The 16,471-nt window shown below is 50.1% G+C and overlaps 1 protein-coding gene across 1 annotated transcript in view; it reads left to right on the forward strand.

Annotated features, from left to right (window-relative positions):
* The window catches only part of SRCAP (Snf2 related CREBBP activator protein), a 1,720,489-nt gene that overhangs the window by 1,017,280 nt on the left and 686,738 nt on the right, over positions 1-16,471 (forward strand). Inside the window, exon 22 of the mRNA XM_086931673.1 lies at positions 2,313-2,489. Within this exon, the coding sequence (XP_086787799.1) occupies positions 2,313-2,489 (177 nt within the window). The remainder of the gene's footprint in view (positions 1-2,312; positions 2,490-16,471) is intronic.

The raw sequence follows: 16,471 nt of genomic DNA on the forward strand, positions 1-16,471 counted from the left end.
GCTACTCCTTTCCTAAGAAGGAACCCCCTGTTGGACTGAGGGCTCATTCCACTCGGGCCACGACGACTACCACTGCCCTGGTCCGAGGAGTGCCCTTGCAGGACATTTGCCAGGCAGCTTCGTGGGCCTTGCTGCACACGTTTACAAGACATTATTGCCTGGACAGCCAAGTCCGGAGGGATGGCTTCTTTGGCTGTTCCGTCCTCTAGGACTTTCTGGTGTGATTATTGGTTTGCAGACCCACCACCGGGGTTGGTATTGCTGGGGTATCTATTCCAAGGTAAGGAATCTATCACTAACGTGTCTCTTTCAGATGCACAAGTTACTACTTGTGTATCTGTAAGAGACATTAGTTAGTGATAGATTCCTTACCGACCCACCCATCCTCCCCGTTCTACGAACCGATATCTTGGGTTAAGGTCATCCCCTTTCAGGGCCCTAGTTTCAAGGCACCAGTGTTGGTTTTTAGCATAGCTCTGCGTTTCTGGTGCGGAAAAGCTGTGTCTAAGAACTGACGTCAGCACGCGGAGGCGGCGTCTAAGTACTCCGACGACGTCATCACGTCGCCGACGACGGACGCGGAGCCGCAGACACCTACCGACGCTCAAGGGTACTGCTACGCAAACATTTCCGGATCCAGTCTGACGCCTGGGGATATTCTAAGGTAAGGAATCTATCACTAACTAATGTCTCTTACAGATATATCATTACACAAGTAGTAACTTGTGCAACAGTTCCTCCTAGAGCACACTCCACTCGCAAGCTAGGAGCCTCTATGGCTTTCTTAGGAAATATACCATTGGAGGACATATGTAAGGCAGCAACATGGTCTACACCACACACCTTCACTAAACACTATTGTGTTAATGTGCAAGCCAAGCAGCAAGCTGCAGTAGGCCAGGCTGTCCTTAGAACATTATTTCAGACTACTGCAATGGATACAGGCGACCACCGATAGGGGAGACACTGCTGCACAATCGATGCATAGTGTACGATCTGCAGCTCATATGCCTCGAACGGAAAATGCTACTTACCAGTATGCATCTGTCTTGGCATGTAGAGCTGCAGATTCGTACACGCCCTCCCGCCTCCCCGGACTTGTATCCATTCCAGTTCTCATCTTACTTAGATGCACACGCATGGACATCCTTTTTCTTACTGTAGCTCTACTAACTCCATCATTTCCCATCATGGCGAAAAATAATCCAAGGATGGAGCTGATGCTCATGCACAGTATTGTCCAAGGGAGGAGTCACCTATATCGTGACTACAAAGACTTCTCAAGAAGACAACCTGCAATCATCCGAGCCCAACACCAGGTGGCGATCTAATGCATAGTGTACGAATGCAGCTCTACATGCCAAGAACAGATGCATACTGGTAAGTAGCATTTTTCTTAGTATTAGATTCCTTACCGCCCCACCCATCCTCTCCGTTCTGCGAACCGATATCTAGGGTTAAGGTCATCCCCTTTCAGGGCCCTAGTTTCATGGCACCAGTGTTGGTTTTTATCATGGCTCTGCGTTTCTGGTGCGGAAAAGCTATGTATAAGAACTGACGTCAGCACGCAAGGGCGGCCTACTCCGGCAACGTCATCACGACGCAGACTGACGCGGAGCCGCATACGACGCCTACAGACGCGCAAGGGTACTGCTACGCAAAAGTTTCCGGATCCAATCTGACGCCTGGGGATATTCTAAGGTAAGGAATCCAAATCAAACTACTGTTTCTTACAGATATATTGTTACCGAAGGTAAGTAACTTGTGCATTGTTCCTTGCTGCTCAGTACCACAGCTACCCAGGGTTGAGCGGAGTGTTTTATAGATGAAAGATACTGGCCCTAAAGGGGTTGGTGAGTGTAATATTCGGTGAGATTACACAACCACACCATATAATACATCCCACTTCCTCACAGTACATATTGGATGTTGGTGTGTGCTGCTTTGTGGTTGTGCAGCAGGGGATTCCTCAGTATTTTATTTATTTGTGTTGATGCTTGGTTTAATTTGACGATTGATGTTCTATTTTGATCATTTAAATTCTGTAGTCCTGCTGTTGGGGTTGGTAACTATTGCATTATAGTGTTTGTGTTGAATTGTTGGTTCTGCTGAATGGCATTGGTAAATGTTAGATTGATGTCTTATAGTGATTCCCTGCTTTTTGTATTGTAACACTGAAGTGTTCATAGTTGAATTGGTGGTGGCTACTGTTGATTTCATGTTTGTTTTTTGTTTTTTAATCTTGCACAGGCTGGCATAATTTTAGTGATTGTCGCTTTACAATTGGTACTTTGTTTGCCTCCTTTTTGTAGCCGGTGAAGTTATCAGCATTGCACAGCTGGCGTCTCTCGCGAATCGTCCAGTTCAGAACATGCCGGGCACCAAACCCATCACCTTTCAGCTCCACGGCAATAGGTTAACTCTGTCTGGGCCACATCTGCGCCAGGTTACAATGGGACAGCCAGTGGGACAGCCACGCCAACTTCAAGGTAGGAGTCGGGATTCCAGGGAGCTGTCTAACTATGTGGTGAATTCGTGTAAAAATCTTTACTATTTATAATATATTTTCCAGAGTTATGTTCTTTGGTAACGCGGGTTACAAGAGTTAGTTGTGAAAGAATAGTGAGGTATGTATTGTCAGAAAGTGCTCTCTTTTTGAATGGTTGCCACCACTTTTTGCTAAACTGCGGATGTACTTTGACTGAGTGTGCCCTGGGCTCCTGCTAAAAATATACCCAGGGCCTATGTTCTTTTCCTAAAAGTGCATTGTAAACAAAACCCAGTTGGCACTCTCTGGCCACAGGTTAGCACCTTGTAAATGGTACCACAGGTACCAAGTGCTCTGTTACCAGGGAGGTCGTTAAGGGCTGCAGCACTTATTGAGCCACCCTTAGCGACCCTGTACCTTCACACTCACAAGCTGCCTTTGCAGGCTTTGTGTTTTGGTTCAGAACAAAGTGAAGAGTCGACAGTGCACACATGTCTGTGTGCCATGCCTACAACCCACTTGCCTGGCATAGATCTGCCACCCCTCTAGATGGGTGTACTATACCATTGCTGAGGGTACAGCTGAATGAGCCCTGTACCCTTAGTGTGAGAAGGTGGCCTGATATGCAGTGCTCACTATTCTAGTGAACGCTATGTATCAGTCCAGCAACCCTTATTGATGATTGGTTGTAAGTCAACCTTATAGACCAGCTATCCTAGTAGCGTGGATACGAGCAGTCTAAGGCTAAAGACTCGAGAGGGCGTGTTAAGCCAGCTGTTATACCACATATACCCCTTGAACACCAAGTGAAAGGACACCACACAAGTGTTATGAAAATAAACAGTTATTTATTAAAGATCACAACAGCCCTGTACTCTTTATGAGGACAGGGTACTAAGCACAAACCAAAACTCTTACAAAAATACTTAAGCTAGCACAGTATATACAAATGCCCGAGGGGCACGGAAAACCATATACTCTGAAAGTGGAATGCGAAATTCCTAGCAGGTAAGTACAGTACTAATAGCTTTTGGAATCGCTAGGACTTGACTAGGGAATCGTTAGATTACTTCTAGGAGGCCTAGGGGACTCGGGTGCAGTGTGTGCACTCTCACGCGAGATGCGGGACAAAAGTCTATGGTAGCTAGGAATTAGAAAGTTAGTGTTCTCGGGCGAACCCGACCTGGTAGGGAGAAAACGAAAGTAGATTCTGACCCTTGGATAGTGAGGCTATGCTGGGGCACCGAAATGCCGAAGTTACCTAGCCCAGGGGCTGCAGCTGCATAGGTCTGAAAAGACGTCGGGAATCCTCGTAGACGGACCAGGAGCCGGAAGAAAAGATGCTGGCCGGTGACCAGTGAAGAAAGTTCAGTCGGATCCAAGCCTGGATCTTGAAGATAGATGACACCTGAAAGCAGAGGGGACCAAGTTCGAGACTACTAGCCAGTAGTCAGTGGGCACCAGGAGGGCACCGGATGGTAGCCACCTCGACTAGGTGAGTGGGTGACGCTTGACTCGAAGATCTCACGGACCAGGAGGCGTTGTCGGCGACCAGGATGGAGGATCGAGCTGTCCCACGAAGATAGAAGCTGTCGGCGTCGCTGGACCCAGGATTGGGCAACAAAGCCTTGGCAAATTCAAGCCCACGCGGTGGACCTAAAATGGCGTCTGGAGTGGACCAGGAGGGTCCGGGGTGCCTCTCTTGAAGAAGGAAGCAAGGGCCAGCCTGGAGCAACCAGACCAGCAGAAGAGTTGTCGTCGGGCGTCGTTCAGAAGGCCACAAGCCAGCCGGCTAGTAGCCAAACAACGCGGTGCACAGCAAACAGCAGAAGGGCCCCACGCCGATCGTGGAGATGCAGGGAGGCTGATCTTGGGTGCTGGAGCTGCGCAGGGTTGGGGCTTCTCGGACCCCAAAGCACTCACCAGTGGAAGACTCGGTGGGCTTGCAATAAAGATGTCGTGCAGTCTTGGCGATCGTCGGTCCCTTGAGGTCTCGTCGCACTCACGGTTCTCAGCTTTGCTGTAGAGGTGAGTAGAGGTCAGAGGTGCCAGGGAAGCCGGGTCTCGTCGTGCTGGGTCGTCGGATTCGTGATGAAGGACTTGCAGCAGGCCGCAGTGTTCTTTAGGATGGTGCCTGCGGATGCAGGGTGACTACTCCTTAGCCACAAGGGAGAATCTTGAAGAAGAAATCGTGAAGTCCTTTCGAAGAAAGTGGTATCTTGATTCCAAAGATGATCTAATTTTAACAGGGGGCCCGCTCCCATCTTTATACTAAAAAAGGGGGCTGACCCGGTGACTAGGTCCTGCCTATGGGTGGGACTAGGTGGGGGGTGGTTACACCCCTCAGCCATGCCGGACTTCCCCAGGCCAGGGGCTGGTGTGCCCCTGGAACTGGTTCAGACCGGCCTATGCGTAGTGAGCACCGGGGTGCCACTCAGCAGTCACCTTCCTGTAAAGCCCTGCCTACCCAGGATACACAAAACCATGTCTGGGACGGTGCTAGCACCGCCCCTGACAGGAAACCCTTTGTCCAGGCTCCCCTCACTGGAAGGACTCCCAGCTGCAGGGGGTCAGACTCGTGTCTGTGGTGGCAGCATCCATTTTGTGGAGCTGAGGCTTCAGTTAACTTTAACCGGGGTTCACAGTTACATACATGTCGTGTCCCTCTAGAAGGGTGGAATGCTAACCCCGTCGCCAGAATTGGCGAGGGGTTAGTATTCCAATTCGTATGACACCTTACTCGACATGTTTTGATAAAGCAATACCAAAGATAGCATTTAACCGCGAGGATTATAATGCACTTAAGAGTATATGGTATGCGATATCATGGAACAGCTATTAGGACTTGATTCCGCAAGCTGCAGACAGGCTCAGCTCATGCCAGAGCACCATCTCACACGATTCCAAGCACTCTGCCTTCAGGATTGTCAAGGCCTGCCATAGGAGTGACTGATAGGAATCTGTGTGTCCATTTTAGGGTTAGGTATAGGTATACTACACCTACAGCAAAGGGTGATTACACGACTTTGCCCCAGCTGTCATGCAGCCAGTTGTGTCAAATTTAGGAGGCCAGCCAGGGGTGGCATAATACATGCTGCAGCCCCTGGTAGCCCTGGGTACACCTATGCCCTGAGTTACAGGGTCTGATAAGGTGGCCCAGTACCAATTGGTAGATGCACCTAGGGTACATGAAGTAATTTAGAAAGAGAACAGCCAGGCTGTGGGTCTGATTGGCAGGCCCACAGCCAGAGAAAGTCGTAAACCAGTGAAACAAAAGCAAAAAATCTGGGTGATCATAGGATTGCAGACCCTACTCTCCTACATGACCCCCCCCCAAACTTTGGGACAATAAGCTAACCTTGACCAGGTGAGTCTTCTTGTTCTAAGTGGAAATATCTGGAGAGCCCATCGGCATTGCCATGATCAGTACCAGGTCTATGTTCCACTGTAAAGTCCATCCCCTGTAGGGAAATGGACCACCTAAGCAGTTTGGGGTTTTCACCCTTCATCTGATTTAGCCACAAGAGGGGCTTATGGTCGGTCTGAATCTTGAAGTGAGTGCCAAACAAGTATGGCCTCAGCTTCTTCAGGGCCCAAACCACAGCAAAGGCCTCCCTCTCAATAGCTGACCAATTCTTCTCTCTGGGGGTCAGCCTTCTGCTTATAAAAGCAATGGGCTGATCCTGACCATCAAAATTCAGTTGAGAAAGAACAGCTCCCACACCCAACTCAGAAGCATCTGTTTGGACAATGAATGGTTTGGAGTAGTCTGGACTCTTAAGGATAGGTGCTGTGCACATGGCCTGCTTTAGGTCATCGAATGCTTTTTGACAGCCTGCTGTCCACTGAACCTTTTTTGGCATTTTCTTACTTGTCAGTTCATTTAATGGTGTCACAATGGAACCATAGTTCCTGACAAATTTTCTGTAGTATCCAGTCAGGCCCAAGAAAGCTCGAACCTGAGTCTGGGTGGTTGGGGGAGCCCAGTCCCTGATTGACTGTATTTTGCTCTCCAGTGGCTGAACCTGGCCTCCACCTACAAGGTGGCCCAGGTATACAACCTGTGTCTGCCCTATCTGGCACTTGGTGGCCTTGATAGTGAGGCCTGCTGCTTGCAGAGCCTCTAACACTTTCCTCAGGTGGACCAGGTGATCCTCCCAGGTGGAGCTAAAGACAGCAATATCATCTAGATATGCTGCACAGAAGTCATCCAGCCCAGTAAGGACTTGATTCACCAACCTTTGGAAGGTGGCAGGTGCATTTTTCAGACCAAAGGGCATTACCACAAATTGATAATGCCCACCAGGGGTTGAAAATGCTGTTTTGGGCTTGGCATCCTCAGCTAACCTGATTTGCCAATACCCAGCTGTTAAGTCAAATGTACTTAAGTAGTTGGCAGAAGCCAATCTATCTATAAGTTCATCTGCCCTTGGTATTGGATGGGCATCAGTCTTAGTGACTGCATTGAGACCCCTGTAGTCTACGCAAAACCTCATCTCTCTCTTACCATCTTGGGTGTGAGGCTTTGGCACTAGAACTACTGGACTAGCCCAAGGGCTATCTGAGGGTTCAATGACTCCCAATTCCAACATTTTCTGCACTTCAGTTTTTATGCAGTCTCTAACATGATCAGGCTGCCTGTAGATTTTACTCTTGACTGGCAGGCTGTCACCAGTGTCAACCTCATGGGTGCACCAATTGGTCTGACTGGGTGTCAGAGAGAACATATGTCTGAAAGACTGAAGAACCTGTTTACAGTCTTTCTGCTGATGTTCAGAGAGGCTGCCACAAAAGACAACACCATCTACTGACCCATCATCAGGATTCTGAGTGAGCAGGTCTGGGAGAGGGTCACTCTCTTCCTCCTGTCCCTCATCTATGGCCATGAGCAAGCTCATGTCCTTCCTGTCGACATATGCTTTGAGCCTGTTGACATGGAGTACCCTATGGGGACTCCTGGGAGTTCCAAGGTCCACCAGGTAGGTGACCTCTCCCTTTTGCTCAAGGATTGTGTGGGGCCCAGACCATTTGTCTTTGAGTGCTGCTGGGGCCACTGGCTCCAGCACCCACACCTTCTGTCCAGGCTGATAAACAGTCAGGACAGCCTTTTGGTCATGCCAAGCTTTTTGAAGTTCTTGACTGGCCTTAAGGTTTTCTGATGCCTTCTCCATATACTCAGCCATCCTGGAGCGGAGACCAAGTACATAGTCCATTATGTTGGTTGCAGGCTTTTTGAGAGGTCTCTCCCATCCTTCCTTCACCAAACACAAGGGGCCTCTCACAGGATGCCCATACAAAAGTTCAAAAGGGCTGTAGCCAACCCCCTTTTGTGGGACCTCTCTGTAAGCAAACAGAAGGCAGGGCATCAGGACATCCCATCTACGCCTGAGTGTTTCAGGTAGTCCATGAATCATCCCTTTTAGGGTCCTGTTGAACCTTTCAACAAGCCCATTGCATTGTGGGTGATAGGGTGTAGTGAATTTGTAATTGACACCACACTCCTTCCACATAGCAGTTAAATAGCTTGACATGAAGTTTGCACCTCTGTCAGAGACAACCTCCTTAGGGAAGCCCACTCTGGAGAATACTCCAACTAGGGCCCTTGCCACCACAGGGGCTGTGGTGGTCCTAAGTGGAATAGCTTCAGGATACCTGGTGGCATGATCCACTACCACCAGTATAAACTTGTGCCCTGATGCTGTCTGGGGTTCCATTGGACCAACAATGTCAATCCCCACTCTTTCAAAGGGCACCCCCACCACAGGCATTGGTATAAGGGGGGCCTTTGTTGTGCCACCTGACTTACCACTGGCTTGGCAAGTGACACAGGAGCGACAAAACTCCTTGGTATCCTCATTCATGTGAGGCCAGTGAAAGTGTGAGACAAGCCTGTCCCAAGTCTTTGTCTGGCCTAAGTGTCCTGCTAAGGGAATCTCATGGGCCAAGGTAAGTAGGAAACCTCTCTGAGACAAGGGTACAACCAGCCTCCTGGTCATGCCAGGCTTGGGGTCTCTTGACTCAGTGTACAGGAGTCCATCTTCCCAGTATACCTTGTGGGTACCTGTGGCGTTCCCAGCAGCCTCAGCAGCAGCCTGCTGTCTGAGGGGTTCAAGAGAAGGGCAGCCTAACTGGTCCTTCCCCAGGTCTTCCCTTGAGGGTCCCCCTGAACCCAAGAATTCAACTTGATCAAGTTCAAACTCTCTAGGCTCAGTTTCCCTCAATTCCTGCCGGTCAGCCTCCTCTGAGACTTGATCCACAACCTGGGGCAAGGGGGAAGGCACAGCCTTAACCCTACTGCTCTTTTTCTTGGAAGGTGTCTGGTCCATTGTTCCAGGATCCAGCACCTGTTCAGTGGGGCATCTTCTGGCCTGTGACCTAGTCACAGCAAACACATGTGCTGGCAAACCTAACATTTCCAGATGAGTCCTCTGCTCCACTTCTGACCATTGTGATGACTCCAAATCATTGCCCAACAAACAATCCACTGGGAGGTCTGAACTAACTACAACCTTCTTGTGGCCAGTTACCCCTCCCCAGGAGAAAGCTACAATTGCCATACTATGATTGGTAGTGACATTGCTTGCATTGGTCACCAGGAATTCTGTACCTGGCATGATCTGTCCAGGGTCCACAAAGCTAGGTGTCACCATTGTGACACTGGCACAAGTGTCCCTATAGGCCTGAGCCATTTTTCCATTAATAAAAGGTGTCTGTCTGTATTTGCCCAAAGTATTGGGACTTATGTCAGGGGACATATCCATATCCCCTGTACTGACAAGGACAGCCTGAGTGAGGGTGCCAACTAAGTTGTCACTCCCCTCAGAACCCAGGGTTAACCCTACTAAACCCTTGGGAGGTGCACTACCACTGCTGGCTGTACTAGGGGGCACAGGTGCCTTAGGGGCTGCAGTGGCAGGAGTCTGCCCTCCTCCTTTCTTGGTGCACTCACTAAACCAGTGAGTTTTACTTTTGCAGTATTGGCACCACCTTTTAGATTGGCCTTCTTTCTTCTTTTGGGGAGCCTGACCCCCACCCTCTTTGGGTTGTTGGGGACCTGTCGAAGACTTCTGGTCATTTTGTTCCCCTTTCGAATCCTTACCCTTCTGGTCTGCTTTCTTCTGACCACCTTGATTCTGGCCCTGGTTCTGTTTAACTCTTGTTCTAACCCATCTGTCTGCCTTCTTTCCCAATTCTTGGGGAGAGGTCAGATCTGAGTCAACAAGATGCTGATGCAACAACTGGTTCTGACAATTGTTTAAAATTTGCTCTCTCATCATCAAATTGTACAATCCTTTATAATCAGTAACCTTACTGCCCAGCAACCAGCCCTCAAAAGCCTTAGTGGCACAATCTACAAAGTCAGCCCAATCTTGAGACTGAGTTTTCTGGGTATCCCTGAACAGCACCCTGTACTGCTCAGTGGTTAGGCCAAACCCATCAACCAGTGCATTTTTCAAGACTTGGTAATCATTAGCATCCTCCACCCTTGTGGTGAGGAGCTTGTCTCTTCCTTTACCCTCAAAGGAGAGCCACAAGATAGCTGCCCACTGACTTGGGGGAACACCTTGCACAGTGCAGGCCCTCTCCAAAGCAGTAATCCATTTGTGGATGTCATCCCCTTGTTTAAAGGGGGGCACTATCTTACCAAGGTGTTTTGTATCAAAACTCCTTTCCCTATTGCTAGGTACAATGCTGCCACCAGTGGGGACTGTCCCACTCAATTGTTGCTCTCTAGCAAAGGCAAGCCTCTCTTTGGCCAGGGCAAGTTCTTCCCTTTCAATCCTCAGATTGGCTGCCTTTTCCTTAGCTTCATACATTCTCCTCTGGGGAGATGTCATTCCCCTTTGAGAGGAACGTTGAGAGCCATTGGTATGAAGGGATCTGATAGAGCCTCTTGATAGAGATCTATCTCGTCCATTCCCAATGTTAAGCTGACCTGAGAGTGGCCCCAAGGGTCCCCTAGTGCCCATCTCATGTCTGCTTAAGTTGGACCTGGTTAGTCTGCTGACTTCTACCTGTTCCTTTTCTGCCTCATCCCCTGATACCAAATCATCATCCTCATCATCAGCATCATCTGCTGCCTGAAGAGGATGGTCCTGGGCATCAAAGGGACCCTGTAAGGAGGGCATGTTGCCATCTGAATTAGAAGGGTCTGGGTTACCAGCCCTCCTTGCATCATGAGTCTCTAAGAGACCAATCAGAAAGGCAGTTGTGGGGTTAGACCCCTGCTTAATCTTCCTAGAGGTACACACTTGTCGTAACTCATGGAAGCTAAGCGCAGTATATCTTGAAGAGATGACCTGTGGAGGGTCAACTGACACAAGGGGAACCTCAGTGTTTCCTCCTTTGTCCGACATACTGTTTCTAGTGTGGTGTAAGTGATGCACCTACCTACACTATGTGTTACCTACTGGTCCCTTGCTAGAGTTGCAGCCAAGGTGTGCTAAGCCTTGAGGAGCTACAACAGCTGGTTCAGTAGAACTCAGAGTATTCTAAGCTTTAGTTATATGTACCTAACAGTACTTATGTGATCTTTCAACAAGATATTCTTAGGATACGTGTGGTAAAACAACAGCAAGCTCAAATCCCAACCGCTGCTCACCAATGTGAGAAGGTGGCCTGATATGCAGTGCTCACTATTCTAGTGAACGCTATGTATCAGTCCAGCAACCCTTATTGATGATTGGTTGTAAGTCAACCTTATAGACCAGCTATCCTAGTAGCGTGGATACGAGCAGTCTAAGGCTAAAGACTCGAGAGGGCGTGTTAAGCCAGCTGTTATACCACATATACCCCTTGAACACCAAGTGAAAGGACACCACACAAGTGTTATGAAAATAAACAGTTATTTATTAAAGATCACAACAGCCCTGTACTCTTTATGAGGACAGGGTACTAAGCACAAACCAAAACTCTTACAAAAATACTTAAGCTAGCACAGTATATACAAATGCCCGAGGGGCACGGAAAACCATATACTCTGAAAGTGGAATGCGAAATTCCTAGCAGGTAAGTACAGTACTAATAGCTTTTGGAATCGCTAGGACTTGACTAGGGAATCGTTAGATTACTTCTAGGAGGCCTAGGGGACTCGGGTGCAGTGTGTGCACTCTCACGCGAGATGCGGGACAAAAGTCTATGGTAGCTAGGAATTAGAAAGTTAGTGTTCTCGGGCGAACCCGACCTGGTAGGGAGAAAACGAAAGTAGATTCTGACCCTTGGATAGTGAGGCTATGCTGGGGCACCGAAATGCCGAAGTTACCTAGCCCAGGGGCTGCAGCTGCATAGGTCTGAAAAGACGTCGGGAATCCTCGTAGACGGACCAGGAGCCGGAAGAAAAGATGCTGGCCGGTGACCAGTGAAGAAAGTTCAGTCGGATCCAAGCCTGGATCTTGAAGATAGATGACACCTGAAAGCAGAGGGGACCAAGTTCGAGACTACTAGCCAGTAGTCAGTGGGCACCAGGAGGGCACCGGATGGTAGCCACCTCGACTAGGTGAGTGGGTGACGCTTGACTCGAAGATCTCACGGACCAGGAGGCGTTGTCGGCGACCAGGATGGAGGATCGAGCTGTCCCACGAAGATAGAAGCTGTCGGCGTCGCTGGACCCAGGATTGGGCAACAAAGCCTTGGCAAATTCAAGCCCACGCGGTGGACCTAAAATGGCGTCTGGAGTGGACCAGGAGGGTCCGGGGTGCCTCTCTTGAAGAAGGAAGCAAGGGCCAGCCTGGAGCAACCAGACCAGCAGAAGAGTTGTCGTCGGGCGTCGTTCAGAAGGCCACAAGCCAGCCGGCTAGTAGCCAAACAACGCGGTGCACAGCAAACAGCAGAAGGGCCCCACGCCGATCGTGGAGATGCAGGGAGGCTGATCTTGGGTGCTGGAGCTGCGCAGGGTTGGGGCTTCTCGGACCCCAAAGCACTCACCAGTGGAAGACTCGGTGGGCTTGCAATAAAGATGTCGTGCAGTCTTGGCGATCGTCGGTCCCTTGAGGTCTCGTCGCACTCACGGTTCTCAGCTTTGCTGTAGAGGTGAGTAGAGGTCAGAGGTGCCAGGGAAGCCGGGTCTCGTCGTGCTGGGTCGTCGGATTCGTGATGAAGGACTTGCAGCAGGCCGCAGTGTTCTTTAGGATGGTGCCTGCGGATGCAGGGTGACTACTCCTTAGCCACAAGGGAGAATCTTGAAGAAGAAATCGTGAAGTCCTTTCGAAGAAAGTGGTATCTTGATTCCAAAGATGATCTAATTTTAACAGGGGGCCCGCTCCCATCTTTATACTAAAAAAGGGGGCTGACCCGGTGACTAGGTCCTGCCTATGGGTGGGACTAGGTGGGGGGTGGTTACACCCCTCAGCCATGCCGGACTTCCCCAGGCCAGGGGCTGGTGTGCCCCTGGAACTGGTTCAGACCGGCCTATGCGTAGTGAGCACCGGGGTGCCACTCAGCAGTCACCTTCCTGTAAAGCCCTGCCTACCCAGGATACACAAAACCATGTCTGGGACGGTGCTAGCACCGCCCCTGACAGGAAACCCTTTGTCCAGGCTCCCCTCACTGGAAGGACTCCCAGCTGCAGGGGGTCAGACTCGTGTCTGTGGTGGCAGCATCCATTTTGTGGAGCTGAGGCTTCAGTTAACTTTAACCGGGGTTCACAGTTACATACATGTCGTGTCCCTCTAGAAGGGTGGAATGCTAACCCCGTCGCCAGAATTGGCGAGGGGTTAGTATTCCAATTCGTATGACACCTTACTCGACATGTTTTGATAAAGCAATACCAAAGATAGCATTTAACCGCGAGGATTATAATGCACTTAAGAGTATATGGTATGCGATATCATGGAACAGCTATTAGGACTTGATTCCGCAAGCTGCAGACAGGCTCAGCTCATGCCAGAGCACCATCTCACACGATTCCAAGCACTCTGCCTTCAGGATTGTCAAGGCCTGCCATAGGAGTGACTGATAGGAATCTGTGTGTCCATTTTAGGGTTAGGTATAGGTATACTACACCTACAGCAAAGGGTGATTACACGACTTTGCCCCAGCTGTCATGCAGCCAGTTGTGTCAAATTTAGGAGGCCAGCCAGGGGTGGCATAATACATGCTGCAGCCCCTGGTAGCCCTGGGTACACCTATGCCCTGAGTTACAGGGTCTGATAAGGTGGCCCAGTACCAATTGGTAGATGCACCTAGGGTACATGAAGTAATTTAGAAAGAGAACAGCCAGGCTGTGGGTCTGATTGGCAGGCCCACAGCCAGAGAAAGTCGTAAACCAGTGAAACAAAAGCAAAAAATCTGGGTGATCATAGGATTGCAGACCCTACTCTCCTACACTTAGTGTCTAAGCCAATTCTTAGACATTGTAAGTGCAGTAACGCCATTAAGAGTATATGGTGCTGGGAGTTTGTCATTACAAACTCTACAGTACCATAATGGCTTTACTGAAAACTGGTAAGGTTAGTATCAAACTTCTCAGCATATTAACCCCTTCGATGCTGATGACGAGCTCAGCTCGTCATCAGCCACGGGTGGCGTGTGCTGATGACGAGCTGAGCTCGTCATGAACAATGTAGTTCACAAAGGGCCAGCACAGCGCAAAAATCACCGCAGCAGCGATGCGGTTAATCCCACACTGATGCCAGTGTGGGTTTTAATGACAAATGCACAGAGAGGGTGTAGGAGAGTAGGGTCTGCAATCCTATGGTCACCCACGATTTTTGCTTTTTGCTTCACTGGTTTACGACTTCCCTGGCTGTGGGCCTGCTATTCAGACCCACAGCCTAGCTGTGCTCTCTCTAAAATTGACTACCATGTACCTTAGGTGCATATCCAATTGGATACTGAGTCACCTTATCAGTCCCTGTACAGTGTACCTTAGGTACCCAGGGCATAGGTGCACCCAAGGCCTACCAGGGGCTGCAGCATGTATTATGCCACCCCTGGCTGGCCATCCAAATCTGACACAACTGGCTGATCAATCAGTTGGGGCAAGGTGGTGTAATCACCCTTTGCTTTAGATATAGTATCCCTACATCTAACCCTAAAATGGACACATATATTCCTATCAGTCACTCCTTTGGCAGGCCTTATCAATCCTGAAGGCAGAGTGCTTGGAATTATGTGAGATGGTGCTCTAGCATGAGCTGAGCCTGTCTGCAGCTTTCGGAACCAAGTCCTGTAGCTGTTTCCATGATAACGCTATACCATATACTCTTAAGTGCATTATAATCCTCGCGGTTATTGCCAACTTTGGTATAACATTATCAAAACATGTCGAGGAAGGTGTCATACGATTTGGAATACTACCCCCTCGCCAATTCTGGCGACAGGGGTAGCATTCCACCCTTCTAGAGGGACACGACATGTATGTAACTGTGAACCCCGGTTAAAGTTAACTCGAGCCTCAGCATCACAAAATGGATGCTGCCACCACAGACACAAGTCTGACCTCCTGCTGCGGGGAGTCCTTCCAGCGAGGGAGGCTTGGCCAAAGGGTTTCCTGCCTGGGGAGGTGCTAGCATCACCCCAGACAGGATTTTGTGTATTAGGTAGGACAAGGCTGAAAGGAATGAGACATGCCTGGGGCACACAAGGTGTCCCTCTGCGTACTCCGGTCTAAACCAGTTCCTGGGGCACTCCAGCCCCAGAGCTGGCGCAAGACCGGACAAAGGATAGGGGGTGTAACCACCCCCCTTCCTGGTCCCACCAAGTCGTAGTACAGTCCCCTTTAGCCGGATAAAGGTTGGGGCTGGTCCCATTCAAGATTAGATTATCCTGAACAACTTAACATGAAGAAACTCTGGACTTCGACGTTCTGCTCCACAGAAGACTGAAGAAATCTCCCTTGTGGGCAAGGAGTGTCCACCCTGCACAAGCAGGCACCATCAGCGTCCAGCGGCTTCCCTTTGTCGTCTTCCTTCCTGGATCCAGACTTCAGAGCCCGACGAGACCCGGATTCCCAGACCTCTCCGACCTCTACCTACATCTGCAGCACAGCTGAGATCCGTGGGTGCGACGAGACACGTGGGACCGGCCATCTTGAAAGAAGCAGCACTTAGCTCCAGCACGACTTCAGAGGCATCCTCGTCCAAGTGCTTTGGAGACTGAGAAGCCCCGACCCCGAGCAGCTCCTGCACCGAAGACCAGCCCTCCAGCATCCACGAGATCTGCGTGGGGCTCTTCTGCCTGTTTGCTGCTCGATGCGTTGTCTGGTCACTTGCCGGCTGGCTAGTGACCTCCTAGACGACGGACTCCGAAAACTTCACTGCTGGTCTGGTTGCTCCAGACTGGCCCTTGCTCCCTTCCAAAAGAGGAGCACCCCGGACCCTCCTGGTCCACTCCAGATGCAGTTTCCACTCACCGCGTGGGTTGCCTTTGCCAAGGCCTGTTGACTTTGAATCCGAAGCCGACACCGCCGACAGCGAGAGCCTGCGTGGGACAGCTCGTGCCTCCATCCTGGTCGTCGAAGACACCACCTGGTCCACGTGGCTGCAGAAACAAGCGTCCACCTTCACCTGATCGCCACGACGACATCTGGTTCCACTCCTGGTTCCACTCCAGTCACTGGCTAGTGACTTTGAACATTGTCCCCTCTGCTTTCAGGTTCTTCTCTTCACTGATCCACCCTTGGATCACACCAGACATCTTAATCCTGACCGCCTGCAGCATCTTTTCCTCCAGGCCCCATAGACTTCAACGCCGGAACCCAACACGACTTGGCACCTATGCACCCGCAGCCTGTGGGTGAGGTAACACGAGCATTTCGGTGCTCAAGGGTAGCTTGACTCTCCTAGTGTCCAGTTCCACAGTCGTTTTAGTCCTATTTAGTCAGGGACGTCCGTACTAACCTTTTTCTTGAACTGTACTGTCCATAGACGTTTGTACGCATCTCGCGTGAGTTCACACTCTGCAAACGCGCTCCCTGGGCCTCCTATTACTTACCTCAAGTTAGTATAGCGTGGTCCCAGCAATCCTACAGCGTCTGGACAGCTC

The sequence above is a fragment of the Lissotriton vulgaris genome, chromosome 7 (assembly GCF_964263255.1).
Source record: "Lissotriton vulgaris chromosome 7, aLisVul1.2, whole genome shotgun sequence".
Lineage (NCBI taxonomy): Eukaryota > Metazoa > Chordata > Amphibia > Caudata > Salamandridae > Lissotriton > Lissotriton vulgaris.